Raw genomic sequence first — 25,302 nt, 5'->3', positions numbered from 1 at the left:
CGCAAACACAAAAACCCCATCATCATAAATGGCACTTGCCACCCATCAGTGGTGAGAGCTTGCAATTCTTTTTAAATATGCGTCTAAAATAGTACCACCTCCATCTCCTGTATTTCATTCATGGCCCGCTCCTCGACATCAGCTCTTTTATAGACACTTAAAGAACTGACTTCAAGAGAAGTCAACTAGATTAAAAATGATCATTTTAATTACCTAAAAGTGGTCAATTAGCCATGTGTTGAAACTACTTCAAATCAATTTAATGCATAAAAATAACTAATAAATTGTTACGAAGTACTTTCTACATTTACAGTGTCAAGTAAATAAATGGTCTATAATCAGAATCCCCATCATCATAAAAATAATTTAACAGCCACAAAGCCACCATGGTGAATCTCTAGCAATTATTCCCAGGACTGAAGACAGAAAATACTATATACATAAAACTGAAACAATGAGAAATAAGGGTCACCAAGCCCACTGTGACTTTAAAAGTAATATTCAGGAAGGTCCTCAACAGAACAAAACCCAAAACCCCCCAAATTCAAGCAAGAAAAATTGACAAAATGGCATTTTACTTTTTTGATCAAACACAATTCTGACCAAGGACTCCAGGAGGTAGTATGCAACAAACTGTTTATTTAAAAAAGATTTTCTTTTTTTAGTGTGTCAGTCTGGAAAAAAAATGGACAATCTATTTTCTGATCTGCTCCCTAATGGTGATTTCACTGCTACAGGATAAGAAAGCGCTCTGAAGAATAATAAGCCGATGGGAAATGCCTCACGTTTCTTTGCTATAAAAACAGAAATTTCTATCCAAAGAAAAACAGTAATAAGGAGAAAAGGCTGTCAAAAATGTTCAATATTGGCTAAATGTTGCTGCTGCTTCTTCTTTTTAAGAACTGGAAAGCTGTGAAGTCTGATAAATTAACCAACAAAGATGTCGAGGACAAGGAAACTGACCCCAGGCATATCTTCACAGCTTAGCTAGTGTTGTTTCTCCATCTATAAAAATCAGGACTCTCTCACTGTTGCCTGTGTTAGGTAATTAACAGCTGTAAAGCACTCTGGAAGTAAAAACTGCTAAATAAATAATGACTGCCAAAGAACTTTACAGTAATATGCTACATCATAACATGAAACATGGGCTGTGAACTCTACCGTTTTTGTTTTCCAATTAATAATGCAAGCAAGACCCCAATCTCGCAATTTGGCTTAGCACAGTATTAGGCAAGCAGGTCTAATGTAGGGACTGGAAATCACAGGAGGAACCTTATTTTTCCTACAGCAGTTGACTCAACTTTACATACTGTAGTGAAAATAAGGCTAACTTTTGGCTAATTCCACCTTCAAGCCATTTTACTTGAAAATCCCACAAGCAATCGACTTTTGGAGAATTTCCTTTTATTGCACATTGATTTTGAAACCCTAAACCAAAGTATGCTTTAAACTACTTTTCTAGGAATTAACGACACAGATAATGTTCACGTACAATCACTGCTCTCTACCCTTCCTGCTCACTTGGACTACAGTATTTCTGAGATCGAGATCATCAGCCTCAGAATTCTGGTGCTTCTTAGACTTGCTTACTAAAGAGACAAAATGACGAGATTAGTACCAGTTCTATGACCTTGCAAATTTTCATACCAGTGGTGGTAGGAGCATGAAATGATGGGTGAGATACAGGCCAAGAGAGCTAACTTGATTATTCATAACTAGTCTCGTTTTTTTCATATACATTTAAAATAACTTATGAATGCCACGAAAATTAAAAAAAAAAAATTAGAGCACGGAAAAATGGGAAAACCTTACAGATCAGACTTAATTCCGTCTCATTTAAAATATAACGTATAAAAAAACCACAGTGCTCTATCTCAGTCAAAAATCTGATCATGGTTCCGCTTATCAAGCATAATGTTCTCTGAATTATCTGCAGAGTTATAAAAAAAAAAGTAGCTATGAGAAACAGTTTAAACATCATTAAACAAACAAGTCTTGTGTATTATTATATTTGGGGAGAAAGTCATCTCCAGTGACTATTTCAAGGTAAAATTAAACATCTCCGGAAGGAACCAAAGTAAAGGATATTATTCATATTAAAATGCGAATATATGATTATATCCTCATAATAACCAAGACCTCAAATACCAGGTTTAGTGACTCGTGTTAATTTAATTGTGACACCGGCGTTTATGATCCCAGATGTAAAAGGACCGCCGTGTTCCAGACACGATCATCACAGCAGCATCTCACGTCATGAAATTATTCGTTAAGATGAGCGCCTCCGACCAAGTTTCTATTTGCCTAGTTTCACTTGCTGAAGATCCCTGACTAGTTCAGCATCTGTTTCAGCGAAAGGCAGGCAGCAGGGGTTCCTTCCGAGAAGCAGCGTGTGTACCTCGCGGCTTCCAGGCGGACCCTGCGGTCCCCGGGGTGGGGGCGAGGCCAGCGTACCTTCCAGGTGAAGCCACATCAGCCTCCCCTTCACGCTGACAACCGAGGCCACGCAGAGCTCTCCTGGGTTCCTGGGGTTGACGGCTTCGAGCTTCATGTTCTTCGTGAAACCCCGACTAAACGTGGTCTGAAAGAGAGAGAGATGGGACACTGAGCCAGGGCACAGGCAGCAGGGGCGGCAGCAGGGCGGCCCGAGGGCCAAGCAGGGATGCGCGCGCAGAGGCACGCGCAGCCGCACACAGATCCACGCATGCGCACAGGAGGCGCACACAGACCTACGCAGGCGCACACAGACACACACGGACAGGCATGTGCAGGCGCACACAGACACGCGCAGCCGCACACAGACCCACGCAAGCGCACAAGCTCACGCAGGCGCACGCAGAGCTCATCCATCAAACAGGGCTGCCGCCGTTGGTCGGAAAAGAACCATGACCTCATCTGCATCCCAGAATGAGAGCTCCGCGGGCACACCGCAGGTGCCTACAGATATCTGTTGAAGGAGATGATGGATCCGTTCTCTGCCCAGCCCCGCATGCGCCCTTACTTCTACACCATCACTGAGGCGCACAGTTCTCCTTCCCTGTAGGCCTCGCTCGCAGCAGGCCTGGGCACATTCGTGGGTGCAAGGAGGCGGCCTGAGTCTCCATCTGGCATCCCTTCCTGTAGTCCGAAGAACATTCTTGGGCGCTGTTTTTAGTGTAGGTCAGCTGGCGGTGACATCCCACAGTTTTATCTGAAACCGTATTTATTTTAATTTGTGGCTTTGGCTTCCTTTTATTTATTTTCTTAATTCACTTTTTAAAAAATTTACACCTAGGAACACTCACTCTTTTTGGTGCCCTGTTCCTTGAGGGTTCGGGCTGTTAGATAAATGCGTAGAGAGTCCCGCAGCGATAACCTCTAACAGGCACAGCAGTCCCTTCACCTCCAAAACCTTTGCACTGGCCCTTTGGTGATCAGTCCCTCCCTGGATCCCAGCGTCAGGACCATGCACCTGTGTCCTCTTCCGAGAGTGTTGCCTTTTCCGTGAGATCACTTTAAATGGATCCATACACTGTGTAGCCTTGCTTCTTCCACTGAAGCAAAATGCATCTGCGATTCATCCATGCTACTCCACGAACGGGCAGTTCGTTCTGTTTTACTGCTGAATAGTTTCTAGGGCCGTGCCACAGTCCATCCATTTGCCAGTTGAAGGACATTCGAGCAGTTTCCAATTTCTGGTGATTGTGAATAAAGCCGCCATAAACATTCAAGTGCAAGTTTCTGTGTGAACGCAGTTTATGAGTCTGCTTGGAAGACCATAACAAAATACCACACGCTGGGTGGCTTTAACAATAACAATTTATCTCGCTGTTCCAAAGGCTGGAAGTCTGAGATCACGGTGTCATGGGGTTGGCTTCCTCTGAGGACACTCTCCTTGGCTTACAGACAGCCACTTTCTTGCTCTGTTGTCTCCACTCTCTCCTCCGTGCCTATGGTCCGCGTCCTAATTACCACTTCTGATATGGACACGAGTCCTACTGGATTAAGCCTCCCCCGTATGCCTCATGTTACCTTCATTATCTCTTTGAAAACTCTCACTCCAAATACAGTGACACTGGGAGGTACTATGGGTTAGGACTTCTACTGTATGAATTTGGGGGACTACAATGCAGCCCAGAGTGCAGCTCTCATTCTTCTAGATAAGGAATAGCTGGACCATATGGTAAATGTGTGTTAAACCTTCTAGGAAACCACCAAATTAGTTTCTGCATTCCTACCAGCAGTGTGGGACATTGCAGTGGCTAAAGGTCCTCCCCAGCACTTGGTATTGGCAAGTTGTCCAATTTTAACCATTCTAACATATGTCCGATGGTTGCTAATCATGACTTGAATTTGCATTAAATTAAATGTGGAGCATTTTTTTCACACGTTTCTTTGTCATTTGTCTACCTTCCTTGGTGAAGAATCTGTTTCTCTCTTCATTCAGGAAACATTAACTGTGATGGTTGATTTCTTTCAGTACTCTACAAACACTGGTTTACTGTCTTCTAATGTCCCTTGTCCCTGATGTGAAGTTCACTGTCATGCAAACTGCTGTTCCTCTATTTGGGATCTACCATTTTTTCTCTGGGTGCTTTGAAGATTTTTCTCTTTACATCTGGGTATCAGCAGTTTGACTATGCCAGGTGTCTTCCTATTTATGCTACTTGGGGCCCACAGAGATTCCTGAACCTTTGCATTAGTATTTTCAACTGCTTTGGTAACTTTTGGTCATTGTTTCTTCCTACATTTTCTCTTCTGTAGTCTCTGTGGCCATTTCTTCTGAGTCTCCAACTACATATGATATCGTCCCTCAGGTCCCTGAGATTCTGTTCTTGTTCCTCACACCCAATCTTCTTTCTCTCTCAGTTCTTCAGATAGGATCACTTCTATCTCAAAGTCCTCAGCTCTCTCCCCTGTCTCCTCCATTCTGTCAGGAAGCCTTCTGATGAATTTGCTTATGTTAGTTACTGTATGTTTCAGTCCTAGAATTTCTCTTTTTTATACTTTCTACTTCTCTTCTGGAACTTCCTACCTTCTCATTCACTTTTTTCTCAAACTTTAGGATACATCTGAATCATCCGGGGAACCTTTTAAAAACAGACTGCTGGGGGGCCCCTGCGTGGCTCCATGGATTCAGTGTCAGCCTTCAGCTGAGGTCATGATCCCAGGGTCCTAAGATTGAGTCCTGCATCATCCCTTTCCTGCTCTCCCTGCTTGTGTGTGCACTCTCTATCTCTGTCAAATAAATAAACAAAATCTTAAACAATAACAACAACAACAAAAACAACACACACAAAAAAAGACTGCTGGGCCTTCCTCCAAAGTTTGTGATTCATTTGATTTGAGGTAAAGTCACAGAATCTGTATTTCCAACAAGTTCTCAGGTGATGCTGGAGCTGCTGGCCTAAAGACCACACGTTGGGAATCACTGCTTTACAACAAGCTTAGTCTTAATGGGAGCTTTAAAGTAACATGTCTGCTAATTCTGACATCTGGGTCATGCTGGGTTTGGTCTCCATTGATTATCTTTTCTACTGAGAATTTTCCTATTTCTTCATATGCTGAGCAACTCTGAAGTCTGGATGTTTTAAATGTTATGTGGCAGAGACTCTGGATTGTGTTATATTCTTCCCAAAAGTGTTGGTTTTTCTCTTTTAGCAAGCAATTAACTTGTTTGGACTCAAACTACACACTCTGTCTCTTGAGAAGGAGCTCAAATTCCCACTCAGTCTTTTGTCCTTAACTAGGCTGCCTGGAGTTTGCCTGGAAAATATACAATCCAAAAAGACTTAAGCAGAATTTATACACAGAATCTGTGGTTCTGTCTGCTGGCTCTTCCTTATCTGTGACTCCTTTCACTTTCCAACAGTTGTGATTGTCCAAATTCTGTTATCTGGTTCATCAGGCCAGAAAGATTGTGATTTTTATATTGCTGGTTTTGTTACCTCATACATTAACTGCCAAAAAATGTCTGGAAAAAAAGTAAATCACACAACCCATCGTGTTCCTTCCAAATGACCTGCTCCCCTCTAGATCTGCTCACTTTTGTTCATTCGCCACACCCCAAGGTAGTTGTCTCAGTATCCTGTCCAGAATCTATAGTTAACTGCCAGAGGGTCAATTCAGCCAATAATACTGAGCCAATACTCAAAGCAAAACTCCCTCCTAGCATTATTTTTAAATAAATATAAAATTTTCAATCAGACATTACAATACTGAAAACATCTATTTTGAAATATATAAACTGAAATTAACAGGTTCCTGTGAATAGCAGAGACTATATCCTTGCGTGACCCATGGGGAGAAACTGAGGTTATTCACAACTCTTCATATGCAGGTTAAGTTGTAAATGCAATTTTATCTTTATGTAACTGGAACAAAATTATTCAGGAAATGTTAAGAAAGCAATTTGCATTTTTCCTTTATGTTTCTTTGGAAATAGGAAACACAGAGATTTTAGGTGGGTTATTTTTCTGCAAGTCATCCTGCCCCGTCCACATCTATGTATTGAGCTTCTTTTTGATAATACGACTCGATAGCCTGCCTGAAAAGCCTCTAAGTAAGTTAAAATGCATTTTATCCTCCTTAATAAAGGAAAGCGACAACCGCATAACCTATTTTCATTTCAACTCACTGCTTGAGGGTAATTTATAAAGATCAATAGCAAAACTGTTACCTGTGAGTTTATTTTACTAAGCATTTGGCTGTGTCAATCCATTTCAGCCCTGCCTGGAGATTGTTAAACGTCCCCAGGGAAATCCACTTCCACACCACCTCTCCTCTCGTACACACAAGATGTGTGATTAAAAAATGAATTCATAATAAGCATTCCATTAAAGAGCACTTGTAGCGAGCTAACAAAATTCAGCAAAGCATCGGTAATGCAATGCACATGCCAACAGGCTGATAACGACCCTGTCGATTAAATAAACGGAGGGCCAGAAACAAAGAGGGCATGTTTGTAACAAGTGCATGCCTAATGAATACGCCAGCATATTCATTAGGAGCAATTTCATCGTGGAAGCTAAATCCTGAAAGCTCAGAGGCCACCTGGGGATGCGGCTACTTGCTCCACGGTAACACTGCACGTGGCCAGCTGCCGGCGGAACGGGAGCAGAGGATGGGTGGAAAGCAGCCGCAGTGGAACCATGTTGTCACAGAAGAAAGCACTCCCGACGTACAAAACTAGGGGACATGGCAGGATATGCCTCCTTCCCAAGGCTGGAGAGGCAGGGAAGGGATATTTTGTCGGGCAGAAAGCACAACTCCAGGGGGGTTTTGGGGATGTGGTAAGTATGTCCATGATCCTAAGTGAAAGGTGATGAGGTCAGGACTCTGTGACAAGAGATGGCACTCTGGTTAAGAGTCTAGCGAGACACTCTGGGACTTGATCAGCCCTGGGAGCTGACCCGCGACTATCCTCACGGTGGCTTGCCCACACAGCATCCCCGTCCTACCACCTCAACTCACCACGAGGAGCTTTCCACGCTGCAGAAGAGCCTTTATGCAAACACAGCTTTGGCCAGGAGAAAGGCCCTTTGGTCATTTCAGGAGCCCTGGTTTCCAGCTCTTCCGCTGACGTGTTTCCGTGTATGTGAGTACGAGCCGGCCCGCCAATCAACCTGCTTCATTCTTCGAAACCCACTTCTGGCTCATGCTTGCTACTGAGCGTCTCCAGGAAGCCAACCCCTCTGCCTCTCAGTTCTCATGTGCTATGGGCCCCGCAGTCCAAATTATGGGGGAGGGGGGGTAAGGGAGTGGCAAGGAATCAGCAGCTCTAGGAGCACATGCCCAGAAAAGGTCTTTGATTTATGGGCTTTCTCTCTCTATACTATCCACTATCCCCAACTGGAGGATTGAGTCTTTTTTTTTTTTTAGCATAAAGAATTAACTTCCATAACTGACACACAAGGCTATATATTTATGCCTCATTCTCAAAATGGAAATAATAATCCAAATCCCTTTTCATAGTTCCTAGGGCTGATAAGGTTTCAATAATTTATAAGCTACTTTATACGACCAACTCGTATAACTAAACGAGTACACATATGTGCACACTCTCACACACACACACTCACACAGGGCTGTTTCATGGGCCATCAAGCCAACAGCTCTACTTGAACCAGGAAGCGGCGTAAAGTAAGCAAAGCAGAGAACTGCTGGGCTAGCATCTTACAGAAGTGATCCAAGGAAAGAAGTTGACGATCTCATACTGGGAAGATAGCTCAAGGGCAGAGCGTCTCCTATCGATGGGCTTATCCACAGTATGCCCCACACAGCAAATACCCATGCAATGGTGGCACAGGGGGCCACCCAAACGTGTCTTCCCCTGTCTACAGTACAGACTCGTGGCTGGAACAATTCCCCGGCCATGGCACATCTCCCAGCCTCGTTCATGGCAGGTGTGGCTGAGGAACTGGTTCTCACCAGCGGAAGGTGGATGATGTATCATGCCAGTATCAGCTGCCGTGTTGAGAAGCAGAATGAGCTTCTCCTTCCTCCCTTTCCTTACCTGCTCACTAGATTTCGGATGAGGAAGCCAAGGGCTCCGGGGAGGCTGAGACTCACTGTCGACTCACTGTCATAAGCACGTGCTGATAAGGAACACCCTGGACCGTCTTCTGTGACTACGGCCCAGAGTCACCCTGATACACAACCCGAAAGAGGACTTTTCAGGACTACAAAAGCCTTATGCTCCTGTGGTCCACAGCAGCCCTCTAGTTTCGCCCAGGGAATAGAAAGCAGCCGATAAAATTGATGGTAGACGCCCTCTGGGAGAGAAGGAGTAGCAAGAACCAAGCTGCTTACATTTCTGAAGCAGAAGGGAGGGGCTTCTTCTGTCCCGTGCTGCTTGTGATAATCGGCCCAGTCGAAGTCCTGGCCGGAGTAACCTGCACGGGGCGAAACACAGACAGAACAGCCTTAGTCAAGCTAAAGCTCAGAGCAAACGAACAGCTTTAGAGTTGGCCTCTCATTAAAACAATAAGTGGTCCAAGACAGGACCCCAGAGGTGAAGTCTTCCTTGCTTCCAGGTAACAGGTCAGATTTCTGAGGGGAACGTGGGAAAATGTAAAGTCCAACATGCACGTAAGGTGTACCGTCATTAGTGTAATAGGGGCCCTGAAACCAGGCCAAGGTGGGACGCAGGGGCGGGGGCCGATCCGCTTTGGGGGAGAGCAGATGAGCCAGGATACTACACACCACACACCCACACAGCACGTTTGTAGAAATCTACAGGAACTCCTCCTTCCACGTAAATCCTGAGATCACGTGAACCTGCTTCGTGGTATCGTCGTGGAAACCATGAGACTTTACTGGAAAACACCACCTTGGGGGACGGTTTTTTAAAGAGTTTCAGTAAGTGGACACATAGCGAACAAGGGGCTGAGGTTCTCCCCAGAAAGCCTGGAAAGGCATGGAAGGCAGCAACGGCCCTGCCTTAGGGGTGCACCACAGAGGAGTAAGGAAGGAGAGAATCCGCAAAGTCAGGCCTGTCTGGGTGAGGATTTGGAGGGGCACACTGGAGACCTGGAGGGAGGGGGTTCGAGACACAGCTCTTCCCACATACTACACTTAACGAAATACAGATCTTACCAAGGTGGATTTTTCCCGTTCTTTATTCATTTCATGTGGCAGGAAGGGCACAAGTAAGAGTCAAGTCATGACCACCGTGATAAGACATGGGAGGTCTTGGGAATGTCATGGGAAGAGGAAACAGTTCCAAATCTTAAAATAAGCATAGCATTGGGTGTACAGTTTAACCTGGAGAGCGAAACACCTTTTCCTGTGAGTGTCATTTGCATTTCCTGTGAACAAAGGACAGCAGTGGAAGCCATTGGGATCAACGGAAACCGTGTAAAATGTCACCATAACCTTCACTTCAGCACTCTCTCTTGATGGGTTTAGGCGTATGGAAAATAAATCCACAAGGGAGTTCTTAAGTATGTTTTTGAGCCAAGTCCCCATTTTTTCTTCCCCATATCATTGTAAATCCTGCACCTGCAAATTCACTTAACATGGGGACTTGTAGTTCCTAAATCCCACAGCTGCAAAATGACTCCAGGAATTCTTCACTGAAGAAAATCAAGATCCCGGTTGCCTCCTACCTCCATTTGTACTCCCAAGTACAAGGTAGTATTTTCTTTTCCTTAGGGAAGCTCAATTTACCCAGTTTCTTTAGAAGATGGAGATGGGGTTAACCAAGAAGGCAGCTGCCCTCTGGCCCAGAGCCTGACCCTTGGCCCTCTGATCTGCTGCTGACCATGAGTGGCAAAAGTAACCGCCCCCCTTTCTTCCTAAGACATCCCTATCATTCGATTAAGGCTGACAACTCCTCATTTCTTTCCAACAAGGAGTTAAAATTCTTCAAGTTTTGAGATGCTGTATTCTTCGAAGAGAGATTTGAAGAGATTCTAAAAGTTTTTCCACCTGTCTTTGCCGCCAACCCCTCTCTCCAGAGCCTGATGGAGATTTCTGGCAGGGGTTTCCAGAAGGGACCCTCTCATCAGAAGTTTCTGGAAGGGACTAAGTCACCTTTTTTTCTGAACACTTATAAATAAAACATGTTTTCAACGAGATCATGCAAGTTTCTTTACGATTAATAAAACCTCCACTTGGGTAATGGCTTCTCTGGAGCTGTTTGATAGGAAATCTTTACATTAATGTGTAAGAACAGAAGAATTTGCCCAAAGACAGCTCAAAATGCTGAGAATCTATGTGACGTATCCAAGGAGGACATCTGGGATTTGAGAGTCAGCTCTCCCCAGAGCTGCGTGAAACAAGGTGAGAACCACTGGATCCTTCTGTGCCCAACTTCCCTTATTCACAAAGCTAAGGGAAGATCTTTAAGGAACCTCTAGCTGTTGCATTTCATAACTGAGAGCCGCCATTATTCATTATTCTACCGTGGCTACTTAGGATTTTTCCCCATCCTTCCATGGTTAATTCCTTCCTCTTTTCCTCTGAGAAAAATGTGGCAGGGTAGATAAAGAGAGGTTATGAAACAAGAAACCTCCTAAAAGCTCTCCACGGAATAGGGGAAGACAAGATAAATCCTGCAACAGAAGGACCCCATTCGTTTGGGGTTGTGGCAGGCTGACTTTGCTAAGGGCAAGATCTCATTCCGTTCCGATGTCTCTTCCCTGGGCCTCTGCTGCTTAGTAACTTTTGTGAGCTGACAAAAATTTCATCAAGATCATGGGGGAGGAGGCCATATAGGAAAAAATATATATATAAGTGAATAACAACCCATTTTCTGATATACTATGGAAACCTGGGTATTCTTTACAGTCAGATAAAACTTCCCAACGTAGAAGTCACCTCTACTACCCCCACAGAGGCATGAGCTGGGCTTTCTATAATCACGTTTATAACCGTGAACTTCCCATGGGCTTCAATGCAGTCCATCAAATGTCGTGCTCTCTGGTTTCTTAGACCTATGTTCAATCCCTCTCTATCCCGTCTTCCAGACTCTCTCTACGGGGAGCCATTTTTAATCTAATGATTTCAAGATAGAACCAAGACTTGTCGGGTACCCACACAACGACGGATGATTCTACCCCCAAAGCTCTTCATTTCCTTGACTATCTGAACAGCCTAGACCTCCTCCCCCTCCTCCTCCCTCCTCTTGGGAACCTTTATTCACTTCATCACTTAAAATTCTTTTCCTTCAGGCTGATAATGAGCTCGCTCTTTGTTAGGCAGTTTTGTGACAGCTCAGAATATAACTGCTACATAAAAACAAATTGCTATGGCTTATATAATAGAGACAACAGGGGTCAATTATACTCATTAATCAACAAAGACAGAACAAGAAGTACTGAGGCTTAACTGTAGCTAGGAAAACATGTTGTAAACCCAGGAGGGAGGAAAATAACAGAGGGGGAAAGAAAAGGAAATCAAAACCCCTTGGGCTATTAAAATCTGCAACAAGCTGCCACAGGGGACCATTGAACCATGGCCACTGGAGTTATTTAAGCTTTTATTAGTGTTTATTCTGAACGAAGTTCCAACTGTTACGGGTCCAAAAGAGAACAGGTCGATGACCCATTTCCTTATGATACAAATTAATTGGCACAGGACAGCCTCACTGCAAACATCACTATTGGACGTGCAAGTGGTTAATTCTTTTAGAAAACAATTTGGCGGTAAAAATGTTCACGAACTTTGACATGACAATTTCACAACAGTTTCAAAACAATCCTGAAAACTGAAAAAGTGTCCTATATTAAGATACATACAATGGCATTATTACTGTTCAATCTGGGGATGGGGATCACTTTACACCCTTAGATCAGAACAGAAATGAAACTCATCCAAGATCCATGGAAAATCATACAGGCATGAAACTGCACACCGTTTATAAAAAAAAAATACGAAAACGTTATTGCTACAGGTTTAGATGGAAAGACTGCCTGGAATAAGCATATACAGAATTACCAAATTTATAGAAGAGTATGCAAAGAAAAAGACCCAAGGAAATGTAAGGAAAGCTTAGTAATGGTAATTAACAACACAGTTATCTGGATGGTGGGACGCATGGATATTTTTTTCTTCTGTCTCTTTGTATTTTCCAAGTCTTGATAGTGATCATAAATTATTTCAATAAAAATTACTTACAAGTGTAGCACCTTTGCTCCATTATAAAAGATAAGGCACTAGTCAACCAACGAAGAGGTAATTCACATGTGACCTGAGCTACACCATGAGCACCTCCCAAGAGCCAACCTCCAGCTTCTCCTTTGCTAACAGAACCCTGATTTTATCCAGTTCCTATAGGAAATCAGGACTCTCCTTAGCACCATGAAGTGAATCATGACAACATCCTATAATCATGGCAGTCTTCTTGACCAGGTAGTGAATCACCACAACCACCCCCTACACAATCATGGTAGTCTCATGCCCTTTGCACCAGGAAATGAACCACGACAACCACGAGACAATCATAGTAGGGTAGAGGTTAGGGTAAGGACTTAAAAAAGACATCCTTCTGTAATAAAAGAGACAGAGTAAGAGCTGCTCTTCTATACTGAGTGAATATGAAAAAATTATACAATCTTCAAAAATAACATCAGCAAAAGAAAAAAAATCACCTTTGCCATCTATCCGACTGGCAAAATGGAGGACAATAATAAGAATCCACCACTGTAAAAACTGTTGGGAAACAGGTGCTTTTATGTATTTCCAGTTGGCATATCACTCAAAAAACCACCACAGATGTCAACTGGGCAATGTGTCTTTTTTAATTTTATTTTTATGTACAGTTTTGGGATTTTTTTATGTAGCTGAAGTAGTACTGCATATACAGTTTTGTTTATGTATTGCCTTCTCTTCTTTAATCATTGAACATGTGACATAAACACTTCCCCATGTTGAAAATTCTCTGAAAAACTTTAATGGTTGAATGTTAATTCCATTGAGTGATTAAATTGTTATTTACCTCCAAAAAAAAAAAACAAACCTTTCAGAAGGTTTCTCCTGTCCACTCAAGCCACTTGCTCACGCACACAGTCAATCATTTAAAAGCGCTGATTCAGTGTCCCTATTAAGGCACAGTTCTAGTACCGGGCACGCAGAAGCGAAAAGAAAAAGGCGACAAAAACCCTTCCCCAGGCGAGCGTACATTTCAATGAGAGGAGACACATCATGGGCAAATACAGAAAGTCAGACAATTAGAGCGTTACAGAGAGAAGCAGAGAAGGGGCAGAGGGAGGGCTGTAAGTCTTGAGGAAAAGCTGAAAGTCCGAGGAACTGAGAAAGGAAGCCTTGTAGCCATCTGGGGGAAGGGCGGGCTGGGGGAGGGACCAACAACTGTGAAATTCCAGGAGCATGTCTGGAATGTTCTAGAAAGAGCAAGGGGGGGGGTGTACTGCAGGGCTGGGCAGAGTGAGCTGGGGTGGGAAAAAAGCAGTAATTCCACTATGAAGCATCCTACAGAAATAATAGGATTGCTGTGCAAACATTTTATGCATCAAAGCAGATGAGCTCAATACACACAAACAATGGGGACGTGTTTAAATCATTTCTTTACCTGCAAATCATGGAACTTTGCAGTCAGGTAATGTAGGAGACATTTTGCCAAGTAAGTGGCAAATTGGGTGTGTACAAATAAGTAAGTCGATACACAAAGTTACATATTCTGGGAAACAGAAATCTGAAAGCATATACACCAAAACAGGTTTCTTCAAGACAGGAAGTTCTCTCCTTTTTCTCAAAATTTTAAAGAATGAATACATTATTAAATCTATAAATTAAAAAAAAAAGTAGTCTCTAAGCAATGTCTGGATGGCTCAGTCAGTTAAGCATCTGCCTTCAACTCAGGTCATGATCCCAGGGAACTGGGGTCGAGTCCTGCATCGGGCTCTGTGCTCCCCGGGGGAGGTCAGCCTTTCCCTCTGCCTGCTGCAGCCCCTGTTTGTGTGCTCTCTCTCTCTGTCAAATAAATAAATAAAATCTTTAAAGGAAAATCTTTAACAACAACAACAACAAAATAGAAGTCCTAAAAAGTAGTAACACTTTTTCAAACAAGGAAATGCATTTAATTCAATCACTTTTCCCTGAGTCTCCAGGTTGCCAGCCCCTGGTTCGTTGAGGGTAAGAAGAAGATGAAATAGGTCCAGCTGCCCCTGGCTCCAGGAGCCACTGAGAAGGACATGCACACGGTGCAGAACAGGGACTCCGAGATGGAGGCCGACCTGGAGACCTGGGACAGAAACCCGGGAAGACACACCACCGCACCGCTGAAGAACACAACCCCACAGCGAGAGGTCCACCCCAGAGCACGTTCACAGCACGAGGTGTAGACACAGGAGTCATGTCCACACCCCACGGGTGAGGAAGCAGGACCACAGACGTCAGGGTGCAGGTGCAGCCCCGGGAACCAGTCTGTTGACTCCTGAGCCTGGCTTCCCAACGACCCCTCAATGCCACTCACCGTGAGTCTGCGCACAGGCTCACAGGCAAGAAGGCAAAGATACTGGAAACTGACTAAAGCCCTTCCTTTTACCCATGCTGTTTGCTAAAGAACTACCCCCTACGCCCCCCACCCACCCCCCGAAGTCTGCCGGCTCCCTCACTTCCCCAGCTGACATTCAATCAAGTCCCCCCGGTGCAGATCTTTAAAACACACACATTCATTTCCAACTGAATTCTTCTCTGTTTACATTCATAGAATAAAGCAGAGGCAAAAGAGCCATGAAAAATTTTTAAAAAGGGTGGACATAAATAATCAAGTTAGTATAAATCTGAGCTGTGCCAACTTCCTCATCTTTTAGAATAAAAACCAACGCTGAAACGCATTTAACATCATTAGGTGACACTATGACACCTGATACACTTCTTTGTCACAAAATATTAATCTGAATCATAACCATAATGTTAGGAGGTGTGGACATGTCCCCAGGAGGGAGTCCAACATCATGAAAGTATCAGCCAACGGCAAAGCCATGGCAAGCATCCTGAACAACGAGACTATGTAATATGTAATGGTTGAACAGTTAGTTTACCTAACAGAATACTGACAATACATTTGAAAGCACAGCTAAAACAGAAAATTCTGGGGGCATCTGGGTGGCTCAGTGGGTTAAGCAACTGCCTTCGGCTCGGGTCATGATCTCAGGGTCCTGGGATCGAATCCCATACTGGGCTCCCCGCTAAGCGGCGACCCTGCTTCTCCCACTGCTTGCCACTCCCCTTGCTCTTCCTGTCAAATATATATATAAAATCTTCCAAAAAACGCAGATAATTCTGTAAATACATACACATTACCAAAATTGTCTCAAACAGAATTGGTCACCATGACTAAACTTAACCACTCAAGGAAATAAATTCATAATCAACAGAACACAAACTAGAACAGCACCAGCCAGATGGTTTTATAAGCTAGTTTTACAAAACCTTCGAGAGTCAGATTGTCCGTATCCTACACACACTGCTCTGGGGGGACCTGCCTTACAAAGGCGGCTGGATAGGAAATAAGCATGCAAAAACCAGTGGTACTCCATTATACTGGCCACAGTCATTACAAAAAAAACAAATGAATTAAAAAAAAAACCAAAAATGTATTCACAACAGCAAGCAAAAGGACAATGTACCTCAGGAAAATTCTAGCAGAAGACCGAAAGTTATAAAAAGATAATATAATGAAATGTCAATTTGTTTCAATTAATTAAGTCCAACACACTGTCAATTAAAATCCAATGGGATTTTTTTATAGCGTCTTCCAAACTGATTCTTATAAAATCCAAATTGTAAAAATAACCTGCCAAAAGCAACCAAGATAATTTTGAAAAGGAAGAAAAAGTGGAGGGATTCGCCTGATGGATATGGAGACATAAAGGAAAAAGTATTTATGCAGAGATGGACAAACAGACCAGCAAAGCAGAATAAGAACAGATATAAGGTTCTCACTCCTCACAGGACTTCCTGTCTGCCAGTGGCGGCTCTACAGATCAGAGAGGAAATCACGGACTATTCAATTCATGACGCTGAGACAACAGGTGAAGCTGAAAATCCAATTCAACTTCAGAGAAAGAATGAAATTGTTTTCTTTCCTCAGGCCATGCAAAAACTTCACTCCAAGCACATTAAAAAGAGTTAAATACAGAAAACGAAACCTCAAGATTTGTAAAGAAAACACAGAGGAACATCAGTAAAGAAAGATTTCTAAAGACATATAAACAAAGCATAATGGAAAAGGCTGGCAGTATTTGACGACATTACAATTTCATATTCCAATATAACATAAAATACCATGAGAAGCGAAGCAACACGCCACAGGCTAGACTCTGACATGTGGTGAAGTGTAAGGCAAAGAAAGCATTCATATTCAAATATAAATACTTCTATAATCAACAGAGGAAGGGCAAAAAGTATAATCAACAATGGAAACGAAGTACAAATTGCCAACAAGCGAACGAGGAACTTCTCCACCGGGCCAGCGATTAGGGGCGCCAAAGTGAAACAAGGAGACCCATTTCACGGCCGTCGGAAGGGCCATGTTCAAGCCCAATGCACTCATGATAGTGAGGAGGATGCGAAACGTGAGCCCCAGCAGCCATCCCACAGCTGGATGCATCCCCACAGAGACCGCTCCCACTCGGGCACATGTACGCGGAGGCACTTCTGAATGTCATCCACAACACAGCAATCAGGAACAACCTGCAGAGGCTCTCATTGGTTTCAAGGATCACGGTCTGCTCACACAACAGGCAAAATGAATGAATCATCGATATGCACCAACGTGGAGAAATATCTATAGGACGCTATAGGGCGAGGGTAGAAAGAGGCGTAGCGTCCTACTGTGTGCACGTGCTGAAAAGATCTGCTGTCAAGCAGTAAGAGCCTCTAAGTCATGCTGTGGAAGCACAACAGGTTTAGGAAGGTGGGTATGGTCATGGGTGGGGGGAGGGATGGGGTGCGCCGAAGTCATGGCGGACAGGAAGGGTGGGAAGGGTCGAGCACAGAACATAGGCAGGACTTCAATTCATTCAACGCTCAACACACACTGACCAAGAGCCACACTCTTCTAGCCGCTGGGGATGAGCACAGAACCGAAGAAATATCTCGGCTCTCTGGATCTTTCGCTGCAGCGGAGAGACACACACAGAACAGGACTAAGAAGTAAAATCTACATGACTTGCATCTGACATGCTAAGAAGTTCTGTGCAGCGAGGCCACACAGGGAAGGAGGTGACACATGTTGGGGGGGGGGATCTTAATTGATACTCAACAAGAGAGCGAAGGAAGACCGCCCCAGGGAAGATGGCACCTCCACTGAGACTGAAGGAGGAGGAGGGAGATGGACGCGTAAGGGGACTGAGTGTCACATCCCGGGAAGGACAAGGCCTGAGGTGGAGGGCATCTTAGGAAATGAGGCAGACAGGGAACTAGGGGGAGCCGGAGGCTGGGACCGTGACCTGCGCTTGCCACTGAGTGAGGCGGCAGGCTCTGGACCAAAGGGGCATCTTAATGGGTACATTGTAACAGCACCAGCCAACCTTCAGGCTCGAGTGAGCCCTAGAGAGATCTGACTGTGGCGTGGACCAGGGTGATCGTGATGACACACAGTCAGATCCCCAAAATACCAATGGGATTCACCGACAGAACAGACACTGAGTGGGAGCAACAGACAGTCAGAGGTGACCCAGTCTTCTTTACTCTATAACGCCTCATTTCGTTTTTTTAAAAACCCAGATCAGGAGCGCCTGGGTGGCTCAGTGGGTTAAAGCCTCTGCCTTCAGCTCAGGTCATCATCTCAGGGTCCTGGGATTGAGCCCCGCATCGGGCTCTCTGCTCAGCACGGAGCCTGCTTTCCTTCCTCTCTCTCCACCTGCCTCTCTGCCTACTTGTGACCTCTGTCTGTCAAATGAATGAATAAAATCTTTAAAAAATAATAATAAGGGCGCCTGGGTGGCTCAGTGGGTTAAGCCGCTGCCTTCGGCTCAGGTCATGATCTCAGGGTCCTGGGATCGAGTCCCGCATCGGGCTCTCTGCTCAGCAGGGAGCCTGCTTCCTCCTCTCTCTCTCTGCCTGCCTCTCTGCCTACTTGTGATCTCTCTCTGTCAAATAAATAAATAAAATCTTTAAAAAATAATAATAATAATAAAATAAAATAAAAACCCAAATCAAATGTGGCCAAACGCCAGCACCTGCTTCAGGAGTGTGGGTATTTGTTATTTTCTGTCCCCTCTGGTAGGTCTGAAAGATAGCAGATCACCAACTGGGGAAAGTTCATCAGTCAGTGTCCAGGCCTTTTCTTTAGGAAAAAACCGTACCAATGAGGGGTAGCTACTCTGCGTCTCAATAAGAATGGAAAACACACCTTTACCTCTGAAGTCACGTTAACAATGTAAGCACCAATTACTAGAGGCCAAACAGCGGAGACAGGTGCTGGAATAAGCAGATTACTTCCAGCTCTTGCACACCCATTTTACAACCGACTTGCAACCAAAGGAAAGGCTTAATATTTCCTTCGAAATCCCCCTGGACGGGATGTTGGCCCCTCTCCTTCTATGCCTCATCCTTCACGTGACACGCCAACAAGGTTAAATCAAGTAGTTTAAAAACAGCAAGTCACGGCTGATAACCTATACACACTTTGGCTTAGCTGATTTATCTACTCGCTTGATTACCTTTTATAGTGCCTATAATATTGAATTGTCCTGCGCTGGTTTTAAGTGAATGAAGTAAAACTTCCAAGGTTCTGTCCTTTCCTTACCAGGAAAGCATTTGCTCTCCCAGAGACCTACTGAAACCTGCCTATAGGTTCTAGCTTCCATGCTCTCTGTCCTTAAAGTCGGGAGACAGATTATTTTTTTAAATTAAGAAATAAAGCCAAAAAAATGTAGGTATGGGTCTATGTTCTCTGCAAATCTTCCCAGACCACCAGGTTATCTCTTGTTTGACAGCTGCTTCCCACTGGGGAGCGAGTAGGCTATCTTTTGGGGACCAGGCAGTACATGGTAACTGTAAGCAGTGTTCCCATTTCTAACGGAAATCCAAACGATGTTAATATGTTCATGGAAAACATACACACAAGAAAACAGTGAAACTCACTTCTCAACATGTGTAATAAATCCTACATACCCTATGTATAAAGCTCAGAATAACTTTTATAAGAAGAGCATCTATGTCTGTATGTTAATAAAGCAAAGAATGGTTTGAAAAAATTCTACAGAAGGATCCCCAGCCCTGCTGTTGACAGGTAACCCATGTGACAAACTACCTCATGAGGAAACCATAAAATCACCACCATAGAAACCTCCAGCAGCACCTCTTCATTTTACTTTGCTTTAATTACAAAAACAAATATATTTTACTGACGTGCATAACATATATATAAATATCCAACAAATATATTCCCACAAAATGATAGGAGCTCAGTAATTAAAGCCAAGACTCTGTTGTAACCACAGGTCCTTGAAAAGATTATTCCCTAGAACTGTCATTCTCCAACTATATTTCTCCAAATATCATGGAATGCAATTATCCAATAGGCGCACCCATTTTCTAAATAAGTATCCAAATTACACCAACATTCTCTTTTCCAAAGCATATTTCTAACATTTAAATTTCATAATAAATATATTTAAAATATCTATAGACATTTGGTGAACATTTTGGTAAACCAAAAATCTGGGAGACATTTAACCCCTGCCTCATGGGATAATCAAGCAGCCGAAATGCATACACGAGTATTTTCCCCTTTTGTTCACCCAACTCATTTTTTCTTTAAATTCTTAAATAGATCTTGTTACTACTTGGGAATTTAGAAAGTCCAACCACACAGCATTTTGGGTATCTAGAAGTCTTTCTTCAACGACAGGGACCCCCTCCACACAAACGCTCTGATTCCGTTAGCCAGCACAAGGTTAGAGATGGTCCATGGGACTTTCAAACACAGCAAGTGACCTGTCGCTAGATTCTACAGCAGACAAAGACTCCTCTGACCTGTTCCCAGGAGATCGTCACCGTGAAAATGCTGCAGGACCATCAGAGAGGATTATAAAGATCCCTAGACTTGTGTCATCGTTTGACTCTGCAGAGCACTCGCAGAGTCCCGTTGGTGTCCCACATGACAGTCTGGAAAACTGAAAGGCAATCTGGCCAGTCACCCATGAGGACCAACGCGGAGGCACATGCCAGGCTTCAGGAACTGGGGTCTTCACCACAGGACCACAGACTTGGGAGGCCGACCCCCTCGCTACTTATCAGCACTGTGATGTGGCCTCAGGTGGGTCCCAGAAGTTCTCTGCGACGGAGCCCTGTCCCGGGGCCAGGCTCATTTTGAGGACAAAATGAGTTAGGCACGTTCAACAGGGTAAACCATGGTCTCTAAAAGTTCACCACACTGTGACAAGCCCACGCTCTTCCACCGCAGTCCCCTAACGAGAAGGGTCAACGGCGGAGGTGGAAACACTCAACAGGCATCCGCCAGTGGGGGTGAGCGTGGAGGACGGAGCGGGAGAGAAGCCCATCGGAGCGCAGGGCAGACCAGCGAAGCAGGAGCGGCAGGAGAGGCTGCATCTGGGACGAGGCATCTGGAACCTAACCTCCCCCAGGATATTAGCCCCCCAACATGGTGAACAATACCCATAATCCAGTCCCTGGCCAGCTGAGGTCAGCGTGGAACCCCCATATTATTTGTGGGTCGCTATTGGAATCCTGCCGTAAGTTTACTCTTCCAGGGAATCGCCTCCCCTTTTCCCTTCGATTATTCTACCATTCCCTCTGTGTTCCTTCCTGCCCACTGTCCTTCCATCTGGCTGCTCTCTTCCGTCACCTCGGTCAGGGACAGCACACCGCGTGCGAACCCCAGGCGCAGTTCTTAGCAACAGGAATGTGGTACGGGGTCCCAGTTTGAAATTAAGCGCATGCAACCCGGCTCCTGACTGAATTATTTTTATGCGTTAGGGCATCAAATTGTTGGCTATCAGAAGAGTGACCGAGTTCTGGGGAAAATTTAAATTACTGGAAATGAAAATGTTAAGAAATGCTTCTTCAGCATATGGTTGCATTTTTTTGTTTGTTTCTTTGGTTGGGTTTGGTTTGGTTTTGGTTTTTGCATAGCGTGGAGTCCAACGCTGGGCTCGAACTCACGACTCCAAGATCAGGACCTGAGCAGAGATCAAGAGTCGGATGCTCAACCCACAGTGCCACCAGGTGTCCCTTGTTGCATTTTTAAACCCACTTCTAGACACATTTAAGCGCTGAGCCAACCCTGATCACCCAGTGATGCTGCGTCCTCTGTCATGCACACGAGCAGCCCCGCACATGATAACCAACAGGGAACTGGGGTGGACAGACGTGGACTTCTCGAGAAGCCCAAAGTCACGTACCTCACCGGGGAGGGAGCTGGGACTGACTCCTGCGTCAAGCTACCTGCGAGACACACTCTTCCCACGATATCAAAATAGTTTGCAACCTCAACTTCTGGAGATTAACAAAGCCACGCTTTGTTGACAGTAGGATGCCCCCCCCTGCCCACCACAAACCACCCGAACGCTGCATATTTTCACAGAATACGAACCTTTGGGAGGCGAGAGATTGACTCCATTTTTAAGGCACCATTGTACTGGTAAAATCCCCAAAGAATCCGCATGGCACAGCATCGAGAGATTACTAGGTTCTGCCCTTAGGTCGTCAATAGTCACTTGAAAAAAATGATTGTTAAAAACCTGCAAGAAAACACAGACCACAGAGCCAAGGGTTAATTCCATGGGATTTTCCTGAAAAGCTAGTATGAGATGCTGGCACCACTTCCAAAGGCAATAAATACATTTCATCAAAATGATTTCAGCACAAACCGGCCCCTCAGTGTGTATTATGAAATTGGTCCAGGTACGAACTGGTTGATAGGTGATCACCACAGCCATTTTAACAGCAAGAGAAGCGAATGAGTAGTACTCACATAAAACAGACACATAATACGGGTGTCTTTAGGGAGGTCAACTGACGTCCAGGGCTGCAAGAAAACCAAACTTACACAGGGAGACAAGGCCAAGCTTACGGCAACACCAAGACAGGCCCTGAAAGGTCAGTGGTTTCTTCTTGTCCACACCTGGGACCCACGTGCTCACACCGGGTCACTTGAGAAGCTCCACTGTCGGGCTTGGGGACTTCTGGATTCATCCTGCCTCCCAGCCCTGTGACCACCACAGACTCCAGCCCAAGGTCACCCTGTGCACCCGCCCAGGCACATCCCTGCTTGACACCCTCCCAGCCTCAACACCCACTGCGCCAAAGCTCTTCCAAAACAGCAGTGTCTTTTGTCAAGGTGCCCCTGAAAGTCAATGCTGCTGGAACGTTTTCCTGACACTCCGGTCCGCGTTCAGGCCCCCAGAGCTTCACCCTGCATGTGCCCTCTGTCCCGGAGATCCTCATTCCTGCCTGGGGACTGATCCCAAATCGGTCTCCCCTCACGGATCCTCTTAAGGCAGTCTCCTCTCTTCAGTGAGGGAGTAGGAGCAAGGCAAGGCGTACCGATGGCAAGAGCAGAACGCAAAACCGAGATGGGCCCGGCACTTTCAAGCACGATGGGGTTGAAGGATCTAGTATGTGAACCAGGCCAGGAAGAAAGACATTACTTTACGAGCTTGACAGACACAACCCAGTCTTTCTTACAAAATCCTAACACTTACTAAAAAGCTAGGATTCCTGGCTCCTTCACTGATAAAATATCTTCCAGAAGCAGTCTGATTAAAAGCAAAGCGGCAGAGCACACTCCCTTCTGTTCCTCTCGATGTTAATTCTGGTAAACGACTACCATTGTGCTGCCCGAGGTCCGCCTTTGACAGCGGACTTGACAGAGCAAAGGACCAAACCTCACCTTCCCAGAGAGATCTTCCCTGCGGCCTGATTTAAAACCACATCCCACACGCTGGCCTGCCACCCTCCGCTACTCCCTCCCCTGCTGCATCTCTCTCCTTAGCACGGAACATGTAACCTTCTATACAGATTTACTGATTTTGTTTGTCTCTGCCCCCCCCCATTAAAATAAAAGCTCTGTAAAAGCAGGGACTTTTGTCATTCCCAGTGTCCAGAGTAGTGCCTACAAAACCCAGTGGAGTGGGACTGGGTCTTCCATGTGCATGCACAGACACACACACACACACACACACACACACACAGGCGGATAATTAAAGTGTGGGATTCTGCTGGCTGAATCTCTTAGCACCACTGGACCCCATAAGGACGCACACTAAGGAATCTCCAAAACCTAGTAAAATGCATATTCATGTGTGCGCACTTCAGAATAAAAGCTCTATTAGTTTCTTCAAATCCATCAGGGTCATGGCGCACATGGTCCAGAAACATCGATCTGGTCCAGAACCTGCAGGTCTCAGAAAAAGACCCTAGAGTTAATCAACTGGCCCAGGACTGTGAGGCTCAGAGCTAGGGACAGAAAGGGACAGAACCAAGACTGTTGATCTAAACAACGACAGATTTCACACACACAAATATGTCATCGTCACCATCATCTGTTAGTATCACACTGTTTTGGATCACCAGAAACTTAATCTATAATCTCACTGTATGGTGGGACATTTCATCCCGGACCTGCTACAGTCAACCACTTTCTTGACTATTGGCTTCAATGTTATTTATTTCTTCCACAGGTGTGCCATGCTCAAACATAATACTCTAAATATATGCTCAAACATAATACTCTAAAACCTTTTCCAATGTTAGGAGGAATCGGTTTAATTATAAATAGTGACCACATCAGGAATATCCTGATATTTACTCTCTGTAGGGAGCCCTGAACATGGGGACGTGTCCATATGTGCTAAGGGGGCCAGAGTGCACATTTCAATCCATGTGTTCACAACACAGGGCCACGAAGAGAAGAAAAGGGATGCATGCAGGACAGAAAGACGGAGTGTGTGATCTTTGGTAAAAAGGCTACGAAAAACTAAAATGATAAAGAAAATGTACCTTAAAAAAAAACCAAGAGGGGCACCTGGGTGGCTCAGTGGGTTAAAGCCTCTGCCTTCAGCTCAGGTCATGATCCCATAGTCCTGGGATCGAACCCCACATCGGGCTCTCTGCTCAGCAGGGAGCCTGCTTCCCTCTCTCTCTCTCTGCCTGCCTCTCTGCCTACTTGTGCTCTCTGTCTGTCAAATAAATAAATAAAATCGTTTAAAAAAATCAAGAGAAAATAGCCTCGCTGGCCCCATCCTCAATAAGACCTATTTAGAGAGAAAATTATTTATCGGGAAACCAAACTACTGTTAGTGGAAATCTATCCAACAAGATGAGGATCTCTGGGCCGCACCCACCCGTAAGGAGTGCGCCACATTCCAACACGATTGCTTACAGCTATTTACAGGCATGAAAGTGTTTTACACTTTCACTCACTGCTGACAGCACTTAGCACATCTGTTGCTCTGTTTCCTTCACTGTAGAAACACCAGGCCAAGTGGACACCGTGGTCTCTTAGAATGAGGACCGGGTAATATCCATCCAGGTAAACTGGCAGCTGACTTCAGTGTAATCTGCCACTGCCGGGACAAAGGGAAAGCCCGGCCAGGCTTCAGCAAATACCACTCAACAGTTCTGGGGAAATGTGCACCTACCAGAATACACACTCAAGAACCCCAAAGGTCAATTTAAATAAAAAGGCTTTGAATGCACGGTGTAGGACTGTGAGGACATAAATTGCAACCCCAAAACCGTCCTGCAAAATCTAAGTGAGTAATTTTCTCAGGCACGTTATTCTTTAACTAGGTAACTGTAAGAGTTACATGAAAGTAATTTATGTTCCAAAGAAAAAAATATTTGGAAAAAAGGAAAAAGGCATTTCATGATTCTAACCATTTC

The 25,302-nt window shown here is 44.7% G+C and overlaps 1 protein-coding gene across 3 annotated transcripts in view; it reads right to left on the bottom strand.

The window, feature by feature from the left end:
- Positions 1 to 25,302, bottom strand: part of SFMBT2 (Scm like with four mbt domains 2) — a 201,165-nt gene that overhangs the window by 54,053 nt on the left and 121,810 nt on the right. For all 3 annotated transcript variants that reach the window (XM_044227656.1, XM_044227657.1, XM_044227658.1), the window contains 3 exons: positions 22,010 to 22,157; positions 8,791 to 8,873; positions 2,455 to 2,581 (listed from right to left, as the gene is read on the bottom strand). In XM_044227656.1, the coding sequence (XP_044083591.1) occupies positions 2,455 to 2,581; positions 8,791 to 8,873; positions 22,010 to 22,157 (358 nt within the window). The remainder of the gene's footprint in view (positions 1 to 2,454; positions 2,582 to 8,790; positions 8,874 to 22,009; positions 22,158 to 25,302) is intronic.

The sequence above is a fragment of the Neovison vison genome, chromosome 12, assembly GCF_020171115.1.
Source record: "Neovison vison isolate M4711 chromosome 12, ASM_NN_V1, whole genome shotgun sequence".
NCBI lineage: Eukaryota > Metazoa > Chordata > Mammalia > Carnivora > Mustelidae > Neogale > Neogale vison.
Note: the sequence above shows the minus strand (reverse complement) of the source record. Positions and strands in the feature narration are given on the sequence as shown.